Here is a 14112-nt window from a genome sequence, read left to right as displayed (position 1 = left end):
CATGGCGCGCCGTGGCCTGCTCTCCCGCGAATAACAAAGCCGCCGCCCAACCTTAACGCGGCGCTTCTGCTATCACCTCGCTCCCCGCCGCCAGCCCCGCGACGAGAGCAGGCGCCTTTCTCACGACGTGACGAGCTCCCACGAGTCTTCTTTTTTCTTTCCTTATTCCCTCCCCGTCTCTTTGTACAGTACGCGCCTTCCGAAAAAGCCCCACTAGCTTCCAGGGTCCGGATCTGCAAGAGCCCGACGGTGCTTTCGGCTTCTCGCGCCCACGTTTCACCCTCGTTCGCGCCTGCTCAGGAACTACAGCACCTCTAATCCACCGACCGACCGGACGCGTCTGCCGACACCACATCCCCCGCCTCACATCCCTCTCCTCTTGGCCCCTTCGCCCGCAATGGCTACCGGTACGTTCGTCGGTGCAGCGGACATACGACGTGGGTTCGCGCAGTGTTGCAAATCAGAGGGCGGCTGGTGGAAGCATCCATCTGGACATGGATGATCAGGAGCATCCGGACAAGAGCTTCAACCGCACCTTGTTGCAACACTAAGCGAACCGACTCCGTAGCTATCGTGCTGCATGAGAGCTATACGCTGACGCAACACGCTCCAGAAACCGTCAAAGTCGTCCCCTTGACGTGCCATGGCCACTCGCGGCCCATCACCCACATCAGCTTCTCGTCCGTCATTGACGATGACTACTTCCTCATTTCCGCCTGCAAGGACAACAACCCCATGCTGCGCAACGGCGTCACTGGTGACTGGATAGGCACCTTCCTGGGCCATAAGGGCGCCGTTTGGTCGGCACGCCTGTCGTCGGACGCGACCCTCGCCGCCACCGGCTCCGCAGACTTCTCGGCCAAGGTGTGGGATACGCAAACTGGCGAAGCCCTGCACACGCTCGAGCACGAGCACATCGTCCGCGCCGTCGCCTTCCCGAATCAGCCGCATCCGCAAATACTCGCCACCGGCACTGTTGGCAAGAGACTCCGCATCTTCGACCTTTCAAGGAGCACCAGCGCAACTTCGTCGCCGACAGAGCCCAACGGCGCATCGTCTGCAAGCTTCGAGATCGGCGCTGGGGTGCACCAGGGTTCCATCAAGTCCATCGTCTGGGCAAATGACCCCAACATCATCATCACGGCGTCGGAAGACAAGAAAATAAGGTGGTGGGACCTGCGGACGCAGTCGACAATTGGCGAATATGCCGTCGACGGCACCTTCGGAAGCTGTGAGCTGGATAACATGGGCGCCGACGGCAGCCAGGGAGGCGGCATCCTGAGTGTTGCAGCGGGCAAGACGGCTTACTTCTTCGATGGAAGGCAGCCCGCAACGCTCATCAAGAGCGTGACAACAAAATACGACTTGGCCAGTGTCGCACTACACAGCGCGCAGGAGAAATTCGTCGCCGGCAGCAGCAGCGACACGTGGGTGCATGTATTCGACCTCAACACCGGGGACGAACTTGGTAAGCGATATCCTCCGGGTTCCCCCTTGCATGTGGACGCTAACGAGCCGAGTCAGAGATTGGCAAGGGTCACCATGGTCCGGTCTGGACAAGCATGTTCTCGCCCGATGGAAAGCTGTATGCGACTGGCAGCGAGGACGGCACAATCAAGTTGTGGAAGTTCACAACCGGCCCTTACGGTCTCTGGAGGTAGCTCTAGAGCTGCGAAGTAATAGAGAAAATAGGCATAATGATACCCCTGCATACACGTTGCAGACTGTGCCACTACCATCCCATTTGCTTTCCTTCCAATGCACCGATATCTGGCGGGCTTATATTGTCTCCACCGCAGGGGATCCACGCTCGATATCACGCCGGAACTATCCTAGATCCCGGACTTGACCCTGGACCCTGGAATCACGTGCTGAAAACTTGTCCTACCTTGCTTCGTCTTCGCCCAGGTGACACTGCTTGTTATCTTTTATTTTCTTCAGGAAGACGCGCAGCCCCGCCATCACCGAGTCCTCGATCCCCCTCGATCCTACGGTCCTCGCGCTTTCCTTCTCACGTCACACCCGACACACTTGCGCTTCGGACGGCCAAGCGCGTCGCAGCTATAGCACCTCGACTCACCGGACATTCCCCTTCGAGCCGGCAATTGATCGAGCCTTGCTCGATCCACCTCGACCTCAACCCGCCGACACCGCGAAACACGCACAAGTTTCAGAGAACGCGGGCGACGCTATACACAGCACGCGCACGCGCACACACACCCACCACAAGCGACCGCCGCCATGGGCCAAGCCCTCCCCAAGCAGCATTGGCACGATGCCGACAGATTCTTCGTCGCGGCCCAACTCCACGTGCCGGCGCAAGATGCGCGCGAAGGCGACCACCATGCGCAACAACAGCAACAACAACAACAACAACAACAGAACCGCCATCACGACCGACCCGGCCGTCACCACCACCGCCGCCGCCGCCGCAGCAGCAACAGCCAACCTCCACACGGCCCGGGCCTCACCGCCGCCTCGCTCCAATCTTCCCCTCCTCCTCCTGCCCCGTCCACTCCCTCCATCCCGTCGACGTCACCACCACCAACCTCTTCCTCCCCGGCCCCGTCCACATTATCGTCCGACGATGACGAAGACGACGATGACGACGACGCCACCACCTCCGCCGACTCGGTTGCTTCCGACGATGACGACGACGCTGACGACGCTGACGACGCTTCCGACGACGACGACGACCTCAACTCCCTCAACACCACGACGACCACGACCACGACCACCGCACCCGTCTACCTCGCCCTCGCGCCCGCCGAGGCGCGCGCCCTCGCCGCCGCGCACTGGGTCCGCGTCGTGAAGCTGGCGCGCGGCTTCGAGCGCGTGTACGCAGACGCGTTGGAGGCGTGGGTTGCCGCCGCCGCCGCCGCCGCCGCTGCTGCCAAAGCGGAGCGGCCGCCGGCGGTGCAGAGGAAGAGGAGGAGCAGCAGCAGCAGCAGCAGCATGAGTACCGGCAGCAGTGCGAGCAAGAACTGGACGACCACTGCGCCGAGAAGGGGACGCGGGCATGTGAGGGAGGGGAGCGGGGGTAGCAGCGGGAGTGGTGGGACGGTGGGGAGTGGTAGTAGTAGCGGGAGCGGCAGCGGGGGCGGCGGCGGCGGCGGTGGTGGTGTCGGTGTGGTGGATGGTGAGGAGGGGAAGGGAGAAGGGAATTGGGTGGCGCTGCATGGAGCGGAGGAGGAGGAGGAGGAGGGCGGAGAGGGAGAAGAAATGGCGTCGTCTTGCAACAACAGGACTGACGCCGATGGTGGTGGGGTGAGGAGGAGCTGGCTTTTCAGGGCCGCCCACGCGCGGACGAGATGCCGGACGGACGTGGGTAGTTGGACGGCGGCGGATCTGGTCGATCTGGCGACCAAGGGCGGCCCGCTGAGGTGCTATCGGTGGCACAGCGATGGCGATGGGAGGGAAGGGAAGGAGAGGAGCAAGCGGCAGCTGACGGAGGATGCGGCGAAGCTGGGGTGGTGTGGGAGGTGGCTTGTGAGGAACTACCGGGACTTGACGACGACGACGACGACGGCTTCGGAGGACATGAGGGCGGCGGGAGGCGAAGAAGGGAAGAAGACACCGAGAGAAGGAGAAGTGATCGTGGACGAGGAAACTGGCCTCTGCGGCGTCACCGTCCGCGTTCCGACGAAGGCTCTACCCAACCAGCTTCGAGACACTACTACTACTACTGCCGTCGTCCCTCAAGACGGCGGCGGCACCACGACGGACAACAACCCCAACGACCAAACGCGAACCTCGCTCTCTCCCCACCATACTCTCCTCACCATACCCCCAACGACCTTCCTCCTCATCAAGCTCCTCACCATCCTCTACCCCTCCGGCGCCCCCTGGTCCTCCCCCACCACCACCAACGACCAACAACCCTCCCCCCAAGCAGCGCCGCCCCCCGCCGCCCAGGCACCACCACCACCACCCCCGCCAAAACCCATCTCGCCCGAAAAGGCCGCCCACAACCGCCGCGTCTGGCTCGCCATGTCGCTCGGCTGGGCCTGGGCCCTGCAATCCTACCTCACCGCGCACCCTCCCTCCCAACCGCCGCCCACCATGACGACGACAACAACCAACGCCAGCAGCGTCGCCGACAACCACGGAAAAGCTGCTGGCGACGACGTCCACGACGACGTCCTGGATGCAACGGCGGAGACGTACTTACTGGATGGAGAAGTCGACGGCCTCCTACTAGACGACGTTGACGTTGACGACGACGACGACGACGATGTCGACGACCAAGAAGAAGAGGAATGGGAGGCCATGAGCGAGGTCGGCATCGAAGACGAAGACGTCCTGGCGGCGCTGGCGCGCGTGGGCCTGGGCGAAGTGCCGCGTAGCGCGAGCGGGCAGCGGAGGGCGAGCCTGGTGCCTAGCGACGGGACGGATGAGGATGAGGTGAGGGAGAGGGAGAGGGAGAGGATTGAGGCTGAGCTGCAGCGGTGAGTGTAGATGTAGTGGGGAGGTGGAGTGCCCTGCCTGCTTGGTTGGTTGGTTGGTTGGGAAGCGGACGGAACGGGAAGGAAAAAAAAAAAAAACGGGCAATGGGAAATGGGGTGAAATGGTCAAGCGATGAGGGAGGAGGAAATTTGCGGTATCAAAAGAGTCGATGAGGTTTCACGATGGATTTGGGGTGGTGGTGGTGAGAAAGGGTATATATTAGAGACGGGCGTGTAACCGGGCACGATGATGATGAAAGCGTGGAGGTGGGCAGGTTGCTTTCATGGGCCTAGGCCATGCGGTTTTGAATTGGTATGATTTGATCCAGACGCAAAAGAAAATGGAGAGAGGCCGAAGAAAAACAATTCACTGCACTCCGCGTCTTGTCAAAGATGAGTAGCGATGCTTTACACGTATCAGGATCGCAAGCTCAACATCTTTTAAGGCGGACACGTCATCTCCGAACTCGCCAATCTCAACTAGAAAGTTTTCTGGCACAGCCTATGCGTCCCAGGAGCCGTCGAGAAAGCCGTCCCTGAGATGGTGCACAACAAGAAACATAACGACGGCTTCTGGCGATCTTGTCGAAGATTATGCCCGCCCATGTCCTATGAAGGATACTTCACTCTTCCACCATGAGCAGCAGATATCCACTGGAACATATTCGAGAGGGCCAACTTCTTTTCCAACCCACCATGAGATCAAGAATTCTCCCAAAGGCTTCATCATCGCAACAAGTCAAGTCATATATATGGCGCGGGCAAAACTAAGCATATTCAAGTCCATCTTGATTGTGCTACCCAGACCAGACCGACCGCATTTCAACCCAAAAGCGAGGAACCTCATGTCGTTGGCTTTTTTTTTTCATATGACAAATTCCGGTTGTTGTACCTTCTCTTAACGCCCCTTCGTCCTGGAGTCCTTTGCGGCTATGTCGAGAGGAGATTTTCTGTATGTTTCCAATCTTTCGAAGGCAATGCAGCAGCATTGCTGTAGTAGTCGGAACGCTTCCTTCCAGATCCCTTACTCCACCATATCAATGTCATCAATATTGACCGGCGCAGGGTTGGTAGAGGCAGTAGTGGCGGCCTCGCCAGCTCCATTGGAAGCGTGTCCACCTGCGGACTCGTCTTCACCACCTCCACCGAAATAGTCTGCCATCTCGGCATCAAGCTCCTCAACAGTCTTACGGGGCCTTCCTCCAACCGCCGGCCTACCCTCACCATCGGCTTTCTTGCCGCCACGAGGCTGCTGTCTCCTTTCGCCAGGCCTACGACCAGCTTCCCTTCCTCCTCCTCCTCCTCCACCGCGACGGCGGGGAGGCGAACGCCTTCGGCCATCGTCCTCACCAGGCACATAACGATCAATTCCAGCAGGTGCGGGCTTGGTAGTGTCGCTATGGCGGGGCCTGTCGGGACTCAAGCTACGGTTGCTCCTCCCTCCCTCAATGCGTTCGAACAGGCTGCGCGAGGGACGCTCAACAGAATCAAACGGGTTGCGGCGAGGCGGCCCAGATGGCCCAGGCGGCACGAGTGTCAGGCGGATGGGTTGTCCGTGTGCATTGGCACCATCGAATTCGCGAAGGGCGACCCGTGCATCTGCGATGCTATGGTAGATTACGCGAGCAATGCCCTGACTGCGGTCATTGCGGTCGAACAAGAGTTTAGCGGTCTTGACGGGGCCAATGCGCTCGAACAGCTCCTGGTGCACATCAGCTAAGCCCTTCACGTGTCCTCTGCAAGCGCTACGTACGCGGATATCCTCCTCGGTTAGATCGTAGTGCAAGTTCTCGACGCGGATCTCGTAGCCGGAGTCCCTGCTAATCCAAGTGGTGAGCAAACAGCCTCAGCGGTGTGATCCACGGAGTTGTACCTTTCGTATTCAGGGCTGCGGCGGGTAGGGCGCTCAGAACGATAGCCGTGATTGCGGGAGGGGCGGCGGGCTGCGATGCATTAGCCATGCTACGACGTTCTTGGCTGGCGATACCCACCATCGTCGTCTTCGTAGCGGTCGTGGACCCAGTCCCTGCGCCACATCAGCAAAGCTTTGATACATCTTGGCGCAATTGGCAAATTACCGATCGAGGTTCCTGGAGTCATCTCTCTGGCTCGACTATTATCGCAGAGAGGAATTGCAGATTAGCGGAGGTCTCACAGGGTACCATGGCAGCCTGAAACAAGACTCGTCGGCGAACAGCGGTTGCATCTCCAAGAGCGACTGGAGCGGTGCAGGCAAGAGCAAGGTGCCGGCTCGGAGCGGTTACGGAGCGCCATGGCTATGAGGAGGGAGGAGGTGTAGAACCTAGGCGGGGAGAGTAGTCAGAGCGCTGGTCAGGTCCCGCAGCACGGACAGGAGCGACCTACCTTTCTTACGCCGTCTCGCGGATAGTCTTCAGTGCGGCGGCCGCCTCGGCGTCCGCGTGTGCCTCCGCCACCTCGCTGAGGGCAGCATGTCAGAATGGGTGTGTTGGAGCAGCAGCGCAGAGCAGCTTACCTGGCGGTCGGAGATGACGTCGTCGAGGGCGCGATCCATTGCTGCGTGGGATCGGGAGGAAGCCGCTGGAAACAGCAGGGGCAAGGCGAGCAGCTAGGCGGCGGTGCAGTCGGGCGGTAGGGTTGCAGCGGGCTCGGGAGCAGGGCGGTGGTGTCGGAAGGTCGAGGGCAAACGTGAAGCTGCACGTCGGCGGCCGCGGGCGGCGATTCATGCGCGGATCGGGCACTGGCCACGCCAAGGCCGCCCTACGGCGCAACTGTTTCGCTGCGCCCTGCGCCCACGGCCTGCCCAGCCAGCCTGGCGAGCTTCCCCCGAGAACGCCACCCACGTTGCCGCCCCGCCCTGCATCCATCCACGCTGTGCAACCCAGCGCCGGCGAAGCACACCACCCGCGGCAGCGACGCTCGACTGAGGATGCCGCGGCCCGGCAGGCAGCGCACTGAACGGCCGTTCTGTTGGGCTGCTCTAAGGCCATCAGGCGCGCACCACGCACCGGCCGCCGTCCATGCGCGGCTCCCCTGAGCAGGCGACGGACAGCACCTCAACTGGAAACCATTTTTAGACGCGCGGGCCCGTGCATGGTGTCACTCGAGCCGCAAGTGTGGAGCAGACCGCCTCTGCCGCGACCGATCACTCTGGGGTCCCAGGGTGCCCTCGGTTGACAACGCTGCACGCCAGCCCACGCTTCTCCGCCCTATACGACGCTGGCCCCTTGCCGTGCTCCGTCCGCGCCTGCGGCGTTACCTAACGCCGCACTCAACTCGATGCTGAATACGAGCACCCCAGTGTGTTCTGCCGGCACTACCACAGAGCTATGACGATGTTGCCAAGCGCACCTCGTATTGAACGGCAGAGCATAGGGGCGGGTGAGGGGTGGCTTCTAGAAAGAAGCACATAAATACCCCAGGACAGACTCGAGAGAAACAGCATCAAACAATCAGCTCTCAACATCTACAACACTCCAATCCACTTCACAACCTTCGAACTCTTCGTTCATACCCCATCCAACCACCGCAAACATGTTCACCAAGACCGCCGTCGCTTTCCTCGCCGCCGCTGGCGCTGCCTCTGCTGCCCCGGCCGCCACCGACAAGTACTTCGGTGCTATCGCCATCCATTCGGGCTCTGCCATCCAGAACTCTGGTGTCTCTGCCTCGCAGAACAGCCTCTGGCTCAACCACGCCCAGGACGCTTCTTGCGACAAGCCTGACACCAACTTCGCCACCTTCTACATCCAGGACGGCGCTGCCTACCTCTACGCCGCCAGCGCCACTCCCCAGCAGCTCTACGTCGACCGCTCCGGCATGGGCCGCGGCAAGATTGGCTACACCACCGGTGCTGAGCCTACCCCCAAGAACGCGGAGCGCACCGGCTTCGCCGTCAACGAGAGCGGCCACCTCACCTTCGATGGCACCGACGGCTTCTACGCCTGCCCCAGCGGCGAGAGCTACGGCATCTGGCAGCAGAGCTTCTCTGACGACTGCATTGCCTTCGCCTTCAGCGCTCAGTACACCGACTCCCCCGTCGGCTGCTCCTACTCTCAGCAGGGCCAGTAAGCGGCTCGCAGCATTTTGTCTTTTTAGCATTGCATCGCATATTCGGGAAAAATTCATGTACATAAATAGCATCTCATCGGGTATCATTAGCTCATGACAATCACGTTCATGATGTAATCCATAATGGTTATCGAAGCAATCGCTTCGATCCATCAAAACTTCTTGCCATTCCTACAATAATCGAGTGATATGACCCAAGCTTGTTTCATGCATAAAAGTAGCCTTGGCGATCCACCACGAGATGCCCCCTCCATCATTTAACTCAAAACTTTATCGTATGCATAATGCAATCCCCGTCACCGCCTCCTGACCCGAGCTCCTCGGTGAGGGAACGTGTGTAGGATCCACCCGTCTTGCATTCTAGAAGGTCCAAGCCAACATGTGACGGAGAATAATACGCTATGCTAAGTGAACGTCCATCTCAAATCTATTGGTTGAAGCACAACAAAAAACCCAATGTTCCCTGACCTCGTAACCGGTCATCCGGCCATCGGCGCAGCTACGATTTTTGAGCGTGCCGTGGTGATCGTCATATTACAGGCCGAAGTGTTTGCTGGAGAACTCATTCGGCTGCGCGTTTATGCCTCTCTCCCACGTCCGGTCCGCAGCGACCATGCAAGCACTGCCCCGAGAGCATGTCCATCAAAACACCATGCTTCGCTGAACGAAGCTCGTTGCGGAAGTGATGACCCCCTTTCCCGCAAACAAAAAAGGTGAAAGTCTCCGGGCGACCCACCCGCTCGCCGTGCACCCTCTTAGGGCTGAGGATCGAGAGGCACAGCTTCGACCACACATCCAATGATCCATTGCAAAAACCAAACAGGCAAACACTGTCAGAACCATGACAAACGCTTCCAAAGCCCGCAAGCGACCTGCGCACGACTCCTCGCAACACCGCTCCTCTTTCCCTCGAGCACAAGAGCATCACGAACACCGCCACCTCGTCAACACATCACGTCGGACTTGACTTCAGGGGTGGCGGTTGATCAGCCGACGTGGCGGCGCGCTCCAAGCCCGTTGCGGGAGTCGTTGCCGGCGCCGCCATCCCCGAAGCGCGTCTAGCCTCCCCACAAATTCTTAGTGTGGCGGCGGGTCCCAACCGGCCGGAGCGGGTGTTTAAAGGCGCGACGACGTACGACGGGGGATTATACGAGTGGCGGGGGGAACGACGATGTCACGTCGACGACGTTGTTGTCTATGAATAGGTCGGAGCTAATAAAACGTACTAACGACTACATATCGTTACTGTTCTCTTTCGACGATGATGTGCCGTTGGGCTGGATCTGCGCTGTGACCGGGATCGGAGCTGGAGGCCTTGGGGGAAAGTCTTCATATCGCATGCGGTTGGCATGAGGATATCTTCGTTTTATCCAATCGCGAATACGGAAAAAGCCATAATACGAGGGTGTAGATTGTGAAGGCTTCCCTTGCGATCGAGCCGCGGGGGTGTGGAGGCGCATTCCCGATATCCGCGCCTCGTGGACAAAAGGGTTTCGAAGACCTGTGCGGAATAATCATCACTGGAACCTGGCATGTGATACAAGCCCGAGAGCAGATGTCATGGGATGTATGCTGCGTGAGTACACACACGTGGTCAAGCAATGACATCGCCGCATAGAGACAAGAACCAGCAGACCTGAATTTCTTGGATATCTTAAAAGCGATGAAGTGGAATCAGTCAGCCTCAAAATCGCTTCTTCTACCTCCAAGAGTTAGACACCAGCAGCAGAAAACACAACCACCGAGGTTTGTCACTGTCGTCCTCTGGAGTAAGTATGTGCTAAAGCTTGGGACATACCGCTTTTCAACAGTGAAGGTGACTCAGAGATTGTGAAGACCATACGACTAGAATGTTGTGGAGCAGCATCGTTCACCGATGCCGCCGCTGTACATCCTACGTATATGTGTACCATGCATGATGTAGTTAAGCTCATCATTCTGATGGCATCATTTCAGCTTAATGCATGCGGCAACTGTAATGTTGTGTCCCCAAAGCAGCTAGTCTCAATTGATATAGCTACGCCAATACCGGAGCCCCGATTGAAGGCGGTGATCAAGTACCCCCATCCAACTAATATCCTGTATCAATAGTGAAAAGACCTCCCGATTTCAGGTCTGCTCTCCCAGAGCCTTTCTCAGTTGATGGGCTGCTTCTCCAAGGGGGTTTGGCAGTTCGGGCACGTCCTGATGGGGTCTCCCTTGCTCAAATCATCCGGCTTGTCGAGACCACCACTCTCGCTGCTGCGAAGGAAGGAGATGCCCGAGCTCTTGCGCGCACCGTACTCCTTACCAGTAAGCGCGATCTCCATGCTGTAGTCGCAGCCGGGGCAAAAGACGCTCTGCAGGCTCCTCTCCTCGATCTGCATAGCGCGCTTGTTCCAGAGAGCAGTGAGGTACTCCACTACAAGCAGCACCATCAGCAGCCACCGATCGATCGATCCCCTCCACCACCTCAGTCCGGGGCGCAGGAAAAAAAAAAAAAAAGCCAACTTACCCGCAAACAACGGATACTCCCTCACATACCTCTCCATCTCGCACGCCTGGACCCCCTCCAGATGATCCCTAACCGCCCTCTCCGCCACGAACGCGCGCAACCCGTGCTCGTCGCGCGGCCCGAACGGCACGGGCGCGAGCGCCTCGCCGAACAGGAACGGCACGAAGTCCGTCAGCAGGTCCGCCTGCACCGCGTACAGCTCGTCCATGTAGTCTTTGACGCGCCGCGCCGCCGCCGCCGCCGCCGTCGGCACCCCGTACGCGGTTGCCAGCACGTGCAGCCGCAGGTGCCGCAGGCACGTGAGCGCCGCCGGCTCTGGGGGCTCCGATGGGTCGTCCGTTGTTGCGATCAGGTTCGGGTACACGCGCGTGTACATGTACGTTATCAACGCGCTGAGCAGGTCGGGGTGGTCGTGGTCGGTGGGGAGGTCGAGGGTGAGCGTGGTGGTGGCCGGGGAGGAGGAGGAGGAGGCGTCATCCTGTGCGACGGCGCGGTTTTGGGTGTCAGCGGCGCGGAGGGGATGGTGGAAGGGTGACGCGGTGACGCGGTGTTTGGATCGGCGTACCTTCTTCAGTTGGCCTTCGGCTTCCAGAAGCTGCTGCGCGAACCAGCCGGACTGGCTGGCGAGGACGACGCGGTGCGCCGGCAGCTCATTTCCGGCGAAGCGGAGAGTGACGTCGGAGTAGAGCTCGTTGTTGGCAAAGTGTCCCGCAACCTGGTTGATGAACGGGGGCTTCTTGCTCTTGCAGTTCGCCATGGTGAAGCTGCGGTTGTGGTTGGTTGGGGAGCGGAGCAAGATCAGGAACGCAGAAGAAAGATCTGAAGGGCATGCTGCAACCCTTATTTAGCGAAGACCTTGGTGAGGTGGGCGAACTTCCACTTTTCAGCAGACATGAGAAGTGAGGGATATTCGAGATATCAGTTTTGTCGAGTCCGCCGAAAACATCCTCCCAGATTGTAGTTTTGTAACACCACTGCATCCAATTTCATAGCATACATGCTTATAGATACTAAATACGGAATAGTTGATTGTAGAACCTTTATATTGATCCGCTCACTACATTCCGTTGAGCTAACCCAAAAGACTACCAAGGAGAGGAAGGATCCCTTGGCCTAGTACTATCTATTCCTTTTGTATAAGTAGAGCAAGCCTTTCTATCCACTTGAAGAGATGGATCAATGTGGCTGCAGCAGCGTATGCACTGGCCATTGATCATGTGCAATATGTCCGTATAGTACCTTCTGGGGGTTTCTGCATTGTGGAGAGCATGCAGTTGGACAGTCATGCTCCGCGCCCTGGGCAACGAACTGTCTGCATCCATTCCCTGGAGCGTCTATCCCATATGTCTGCCATGATATCCACTGCGGCCAATCAGTCACTGGAATAAGCAGAAACAATTTTGTGCTCACCTGCGAATTCAGGATTATCTCTGGTGAACTGTTTCATGCCTTTGTCGAAATGGGGGATAATCTCGCGAATAGCTTCGATGTATCTTCTCTTGAAATCATGTCCATCATGGGAGAGCTCATGATAGAGACTATGGGCGATCATTTCGTGCGCGAGAAGATGGCCGTCCCGGCGGAAGAGACCATAGACGATTTGCGCCGTGGCATCTGCCAGCGAGGGGATGTCATACTTGTTTGAAACCTCGTAGAGGGTAAGGTACCACACGAGTTCGGCCTCGAACGTCACTTTCTTATGCGTGGGTGGGGAAATCTGGTCTTCATAGAAGAATCGAAGGGCGATTTCGAGGGTTTCAGGATCATCGCCATGAAGCTCGATCACGTTCGCCGAAGCTTCCTGTTCCACCGTGAGCCAAAATTCTCAGGTACCTAGCATAATACTCACCTTGAATGCGCTTTTGAACGCGTTACTGAACCAACCGGACTTTGCAGCGAGGATGAGCTTGTGCGCTTTGAACTCACGTCCGCTGAATTTCAAAGTAATGTCGGAGAATTCGTCCGAGTCCAGGAACGAAGGGAGACCAGGCGCGCGTGACGCCATGGCGAGTAGAGGGCCAGGTAGGCCGGCGGATGGGGAGTTGTAGCGGTGTCGCTCAAGTTGAGGCGCGTTTGGCAGAAAAGCAAGCCCGCCCGCGACAGCCCACGCGCTAAGCCCAATTAAGAAACCATGGAGGTGAAGTGAGCGAGACGGCAGGAGCACCACCCACTGGCTTCGAGTTCGAACCGGCGAGCAGGCAAACAACCAAAGAGACAAAAAAGACGACAATCGACGATGCCATCGTCAGCTTCGGCGGGGAAGTGACCAAAAAAGAAAATGGCAAAACTGTAGAGGCCCTTTCGGTGCCTTGTTAGCTACAGAAAACCCCAGAGGGGTTTTTTTTCATCTCTTGCAAAGCTATCATCGATCAAGGTTAGCCAGTTCTTTAAAGTTCAAATCTTGGAACGTACCACTGCGCCATGCAGCTGTCTTTTACCCGTAGGTGAAAATACCGACTCACCCGAAGACATATATACCCAACGTTTAATCTTCGCTGTCTTATGAGCGACAACCCAGGCTTGCTCCTGCCACCCGCCCGGCTTGAGGCATTGCACGACGCCGCCGCTCGCGCCCTCACAACCGCCGCGCGCCGCGGTGACCTGGACAGACAAAAGCTTCAGCCGGCGGCACCTGCCTCACATACCAAGCCGGCCGAGTACCAACCACCTACCCGTATCAAGAAGCACCGCAACCGCGACCGCGACAGCAACCGCGACAGCAACCGCGACAGCCATCACTTGCCGAGCACGCCCTCCTCCCCCTCACCGTCGGAGCGGATGTTCTGACATAGATGTGCGGGTCAAGACAGTACACACGTATGCATCCAAATCTAGAATTCAATTACCCGCATAAGCAGGGTGCAATATCTTTGGTTGGCTCGACTCTTTTGCAACCCGCCGTGCCGCGACTATCGACCCTTGGACGCTATCCAGCTTCAGCAAGCGTACGACGCAGCCAACCAAAGTCGCCATTCCGCTATGAATTTCTTCCGACACGAAACCCTTGTTTGTAGATGCCGGATTCCAACGCCTGCGTATATCAAATCCTGGGTATAACCTTTCCGATCCCAAAATGCCCACATGTCCCGTTCCGACGGCTTTTGCCTTGGACCGCAAATACTT

The 14112-nt window shown here is 58.2% G+C and overlaps 6 protein-coding genes across 6 annotated transcripts; 3 read left to right on the top strand and 3 right to left on the bottom strand.

Moving 5' to 3' along the window:
- Positions 1–397: 397 nt before the first annotated feature.
- Positions 398–1680, top strand: SLS55_007337 (uncharacterized protein; the record flags this gene model as incomplete). The annotated part of the gene is made up of 2 exons (XM_066778757.1): positions 398–437; positions 614–1680. 2 exons carry the CDS (start codon positions 398–400, stop codon positions 1678–1680), a joined length of 1107 nt encoding a protein of 368 aa, XP_066631194.1.
- A 1542-nt stretch (positions 1681–3222) lies between these two features.
- Positions 3223–4452, top strand: SLS55_007336 (uncharacterized protein; the record flags this gene model as incomplete). The annotated part of the gene is made up of 2 exons (XM_066778756.1): positions 3223–3227; positions 3291–4452. 2 exons carry the CDS (start codon positions 3223–3225, stop codon positions 4450–4452), a joined length of 1167 nt encoding a protein of 388 aa, XP_066631193.1.
- Positions 4453–5469: 1017 nt separating this feature from the next.
- Positions 5470–6978, bottom strand: SLS55_007335 (uncharacterized protein; the record flags this gene model as incomplete). The annotated part of the gene is made up of 5 exons (XM_066778755.1): positions 5470–6265; positions 6319–6388; positions 6437–6471; positions 6524–6558; positions 6940–6978. The coding sequence occupies 5 exons, from the start codon at positions 6976–6978 to the stop codon at positions 5470–5472; spliced, it is 975 nt and encodes a 324-aa protein (XP_066631192.1).
- Positions 6979–7958: 980 nt separating this feature from the next.
- On the top strand, positions 7959–8495 carry SLS55_007334 (uncharacterized protein; the record flags this gene model as incomplete). Its single annotated transcript, XM_066778754.1, has 1 exon — positions 7959–8495. The coding sequence occupies one exon, from the start codon at positions 7959–7961 to the stop codon at positions 8493–8495; it is 537 nt and encodes a 178-aa protein (XP_066631191.1).
- A 2135-nt stretch (positions 8496–10630) lies between these two features.
- On the bottom strand, positions 10631–11746 carry SLS55_007333 (uncharacterized protein; the record flags this gene model as incomplete). Its single annotated transcript, XM_066778753.1, has 3 exons — positions 10631–10896; positions 10990–11467; positions 11555–11746. 3 exons carry the CDS (start codon positions 11744–11746, stop codon positions 10631–10633), a joined length of 936 nt encoding a protein of 311 aa, XP_066631190.1.
- A 615-nt stretch (positions 11747–12361) lies between these two features.
- SLS55_007332 (uncharacterized protein) lies at positions 12362–12994 on the bottom strand (the record flags this gene model as incomplete). Its single annotated transcript, XM_066778752.1, has 2 exons — positions 12362–12790; positions 12839–12994. The coding sequence occupies 2 exons, from the start codon at positions 12992–12994 to the stop codon at positions 12362–12364; spliced, it is 585 nt and encodes a 194-aa protein (XP_066631189.1).
- Positions 12995–14112: the final 1118 nt, after the last annotated feature.

The sequence above is a fragment of the Diplodia seriata genome (assembly GCF_021436955.1).
Source record: "Diplodia seriata strain FDS-637 chromosome Unknown scaffold_7, whole genome shotgun sequence".
Taxonomy (NCBI): domain Eukaryota; kingdom Fungi; phylum Ascomycota; class Dothideomycetes; order Botryosphaeriales; family Botryosphaeriaceae; genus Diplodia; species Diplodia seriata.
The sequence above is the reverse complement of the archived record's forward strand: the minus strand, read 5'-3'. Positions and strand labels throughout refer to the sequence as shown.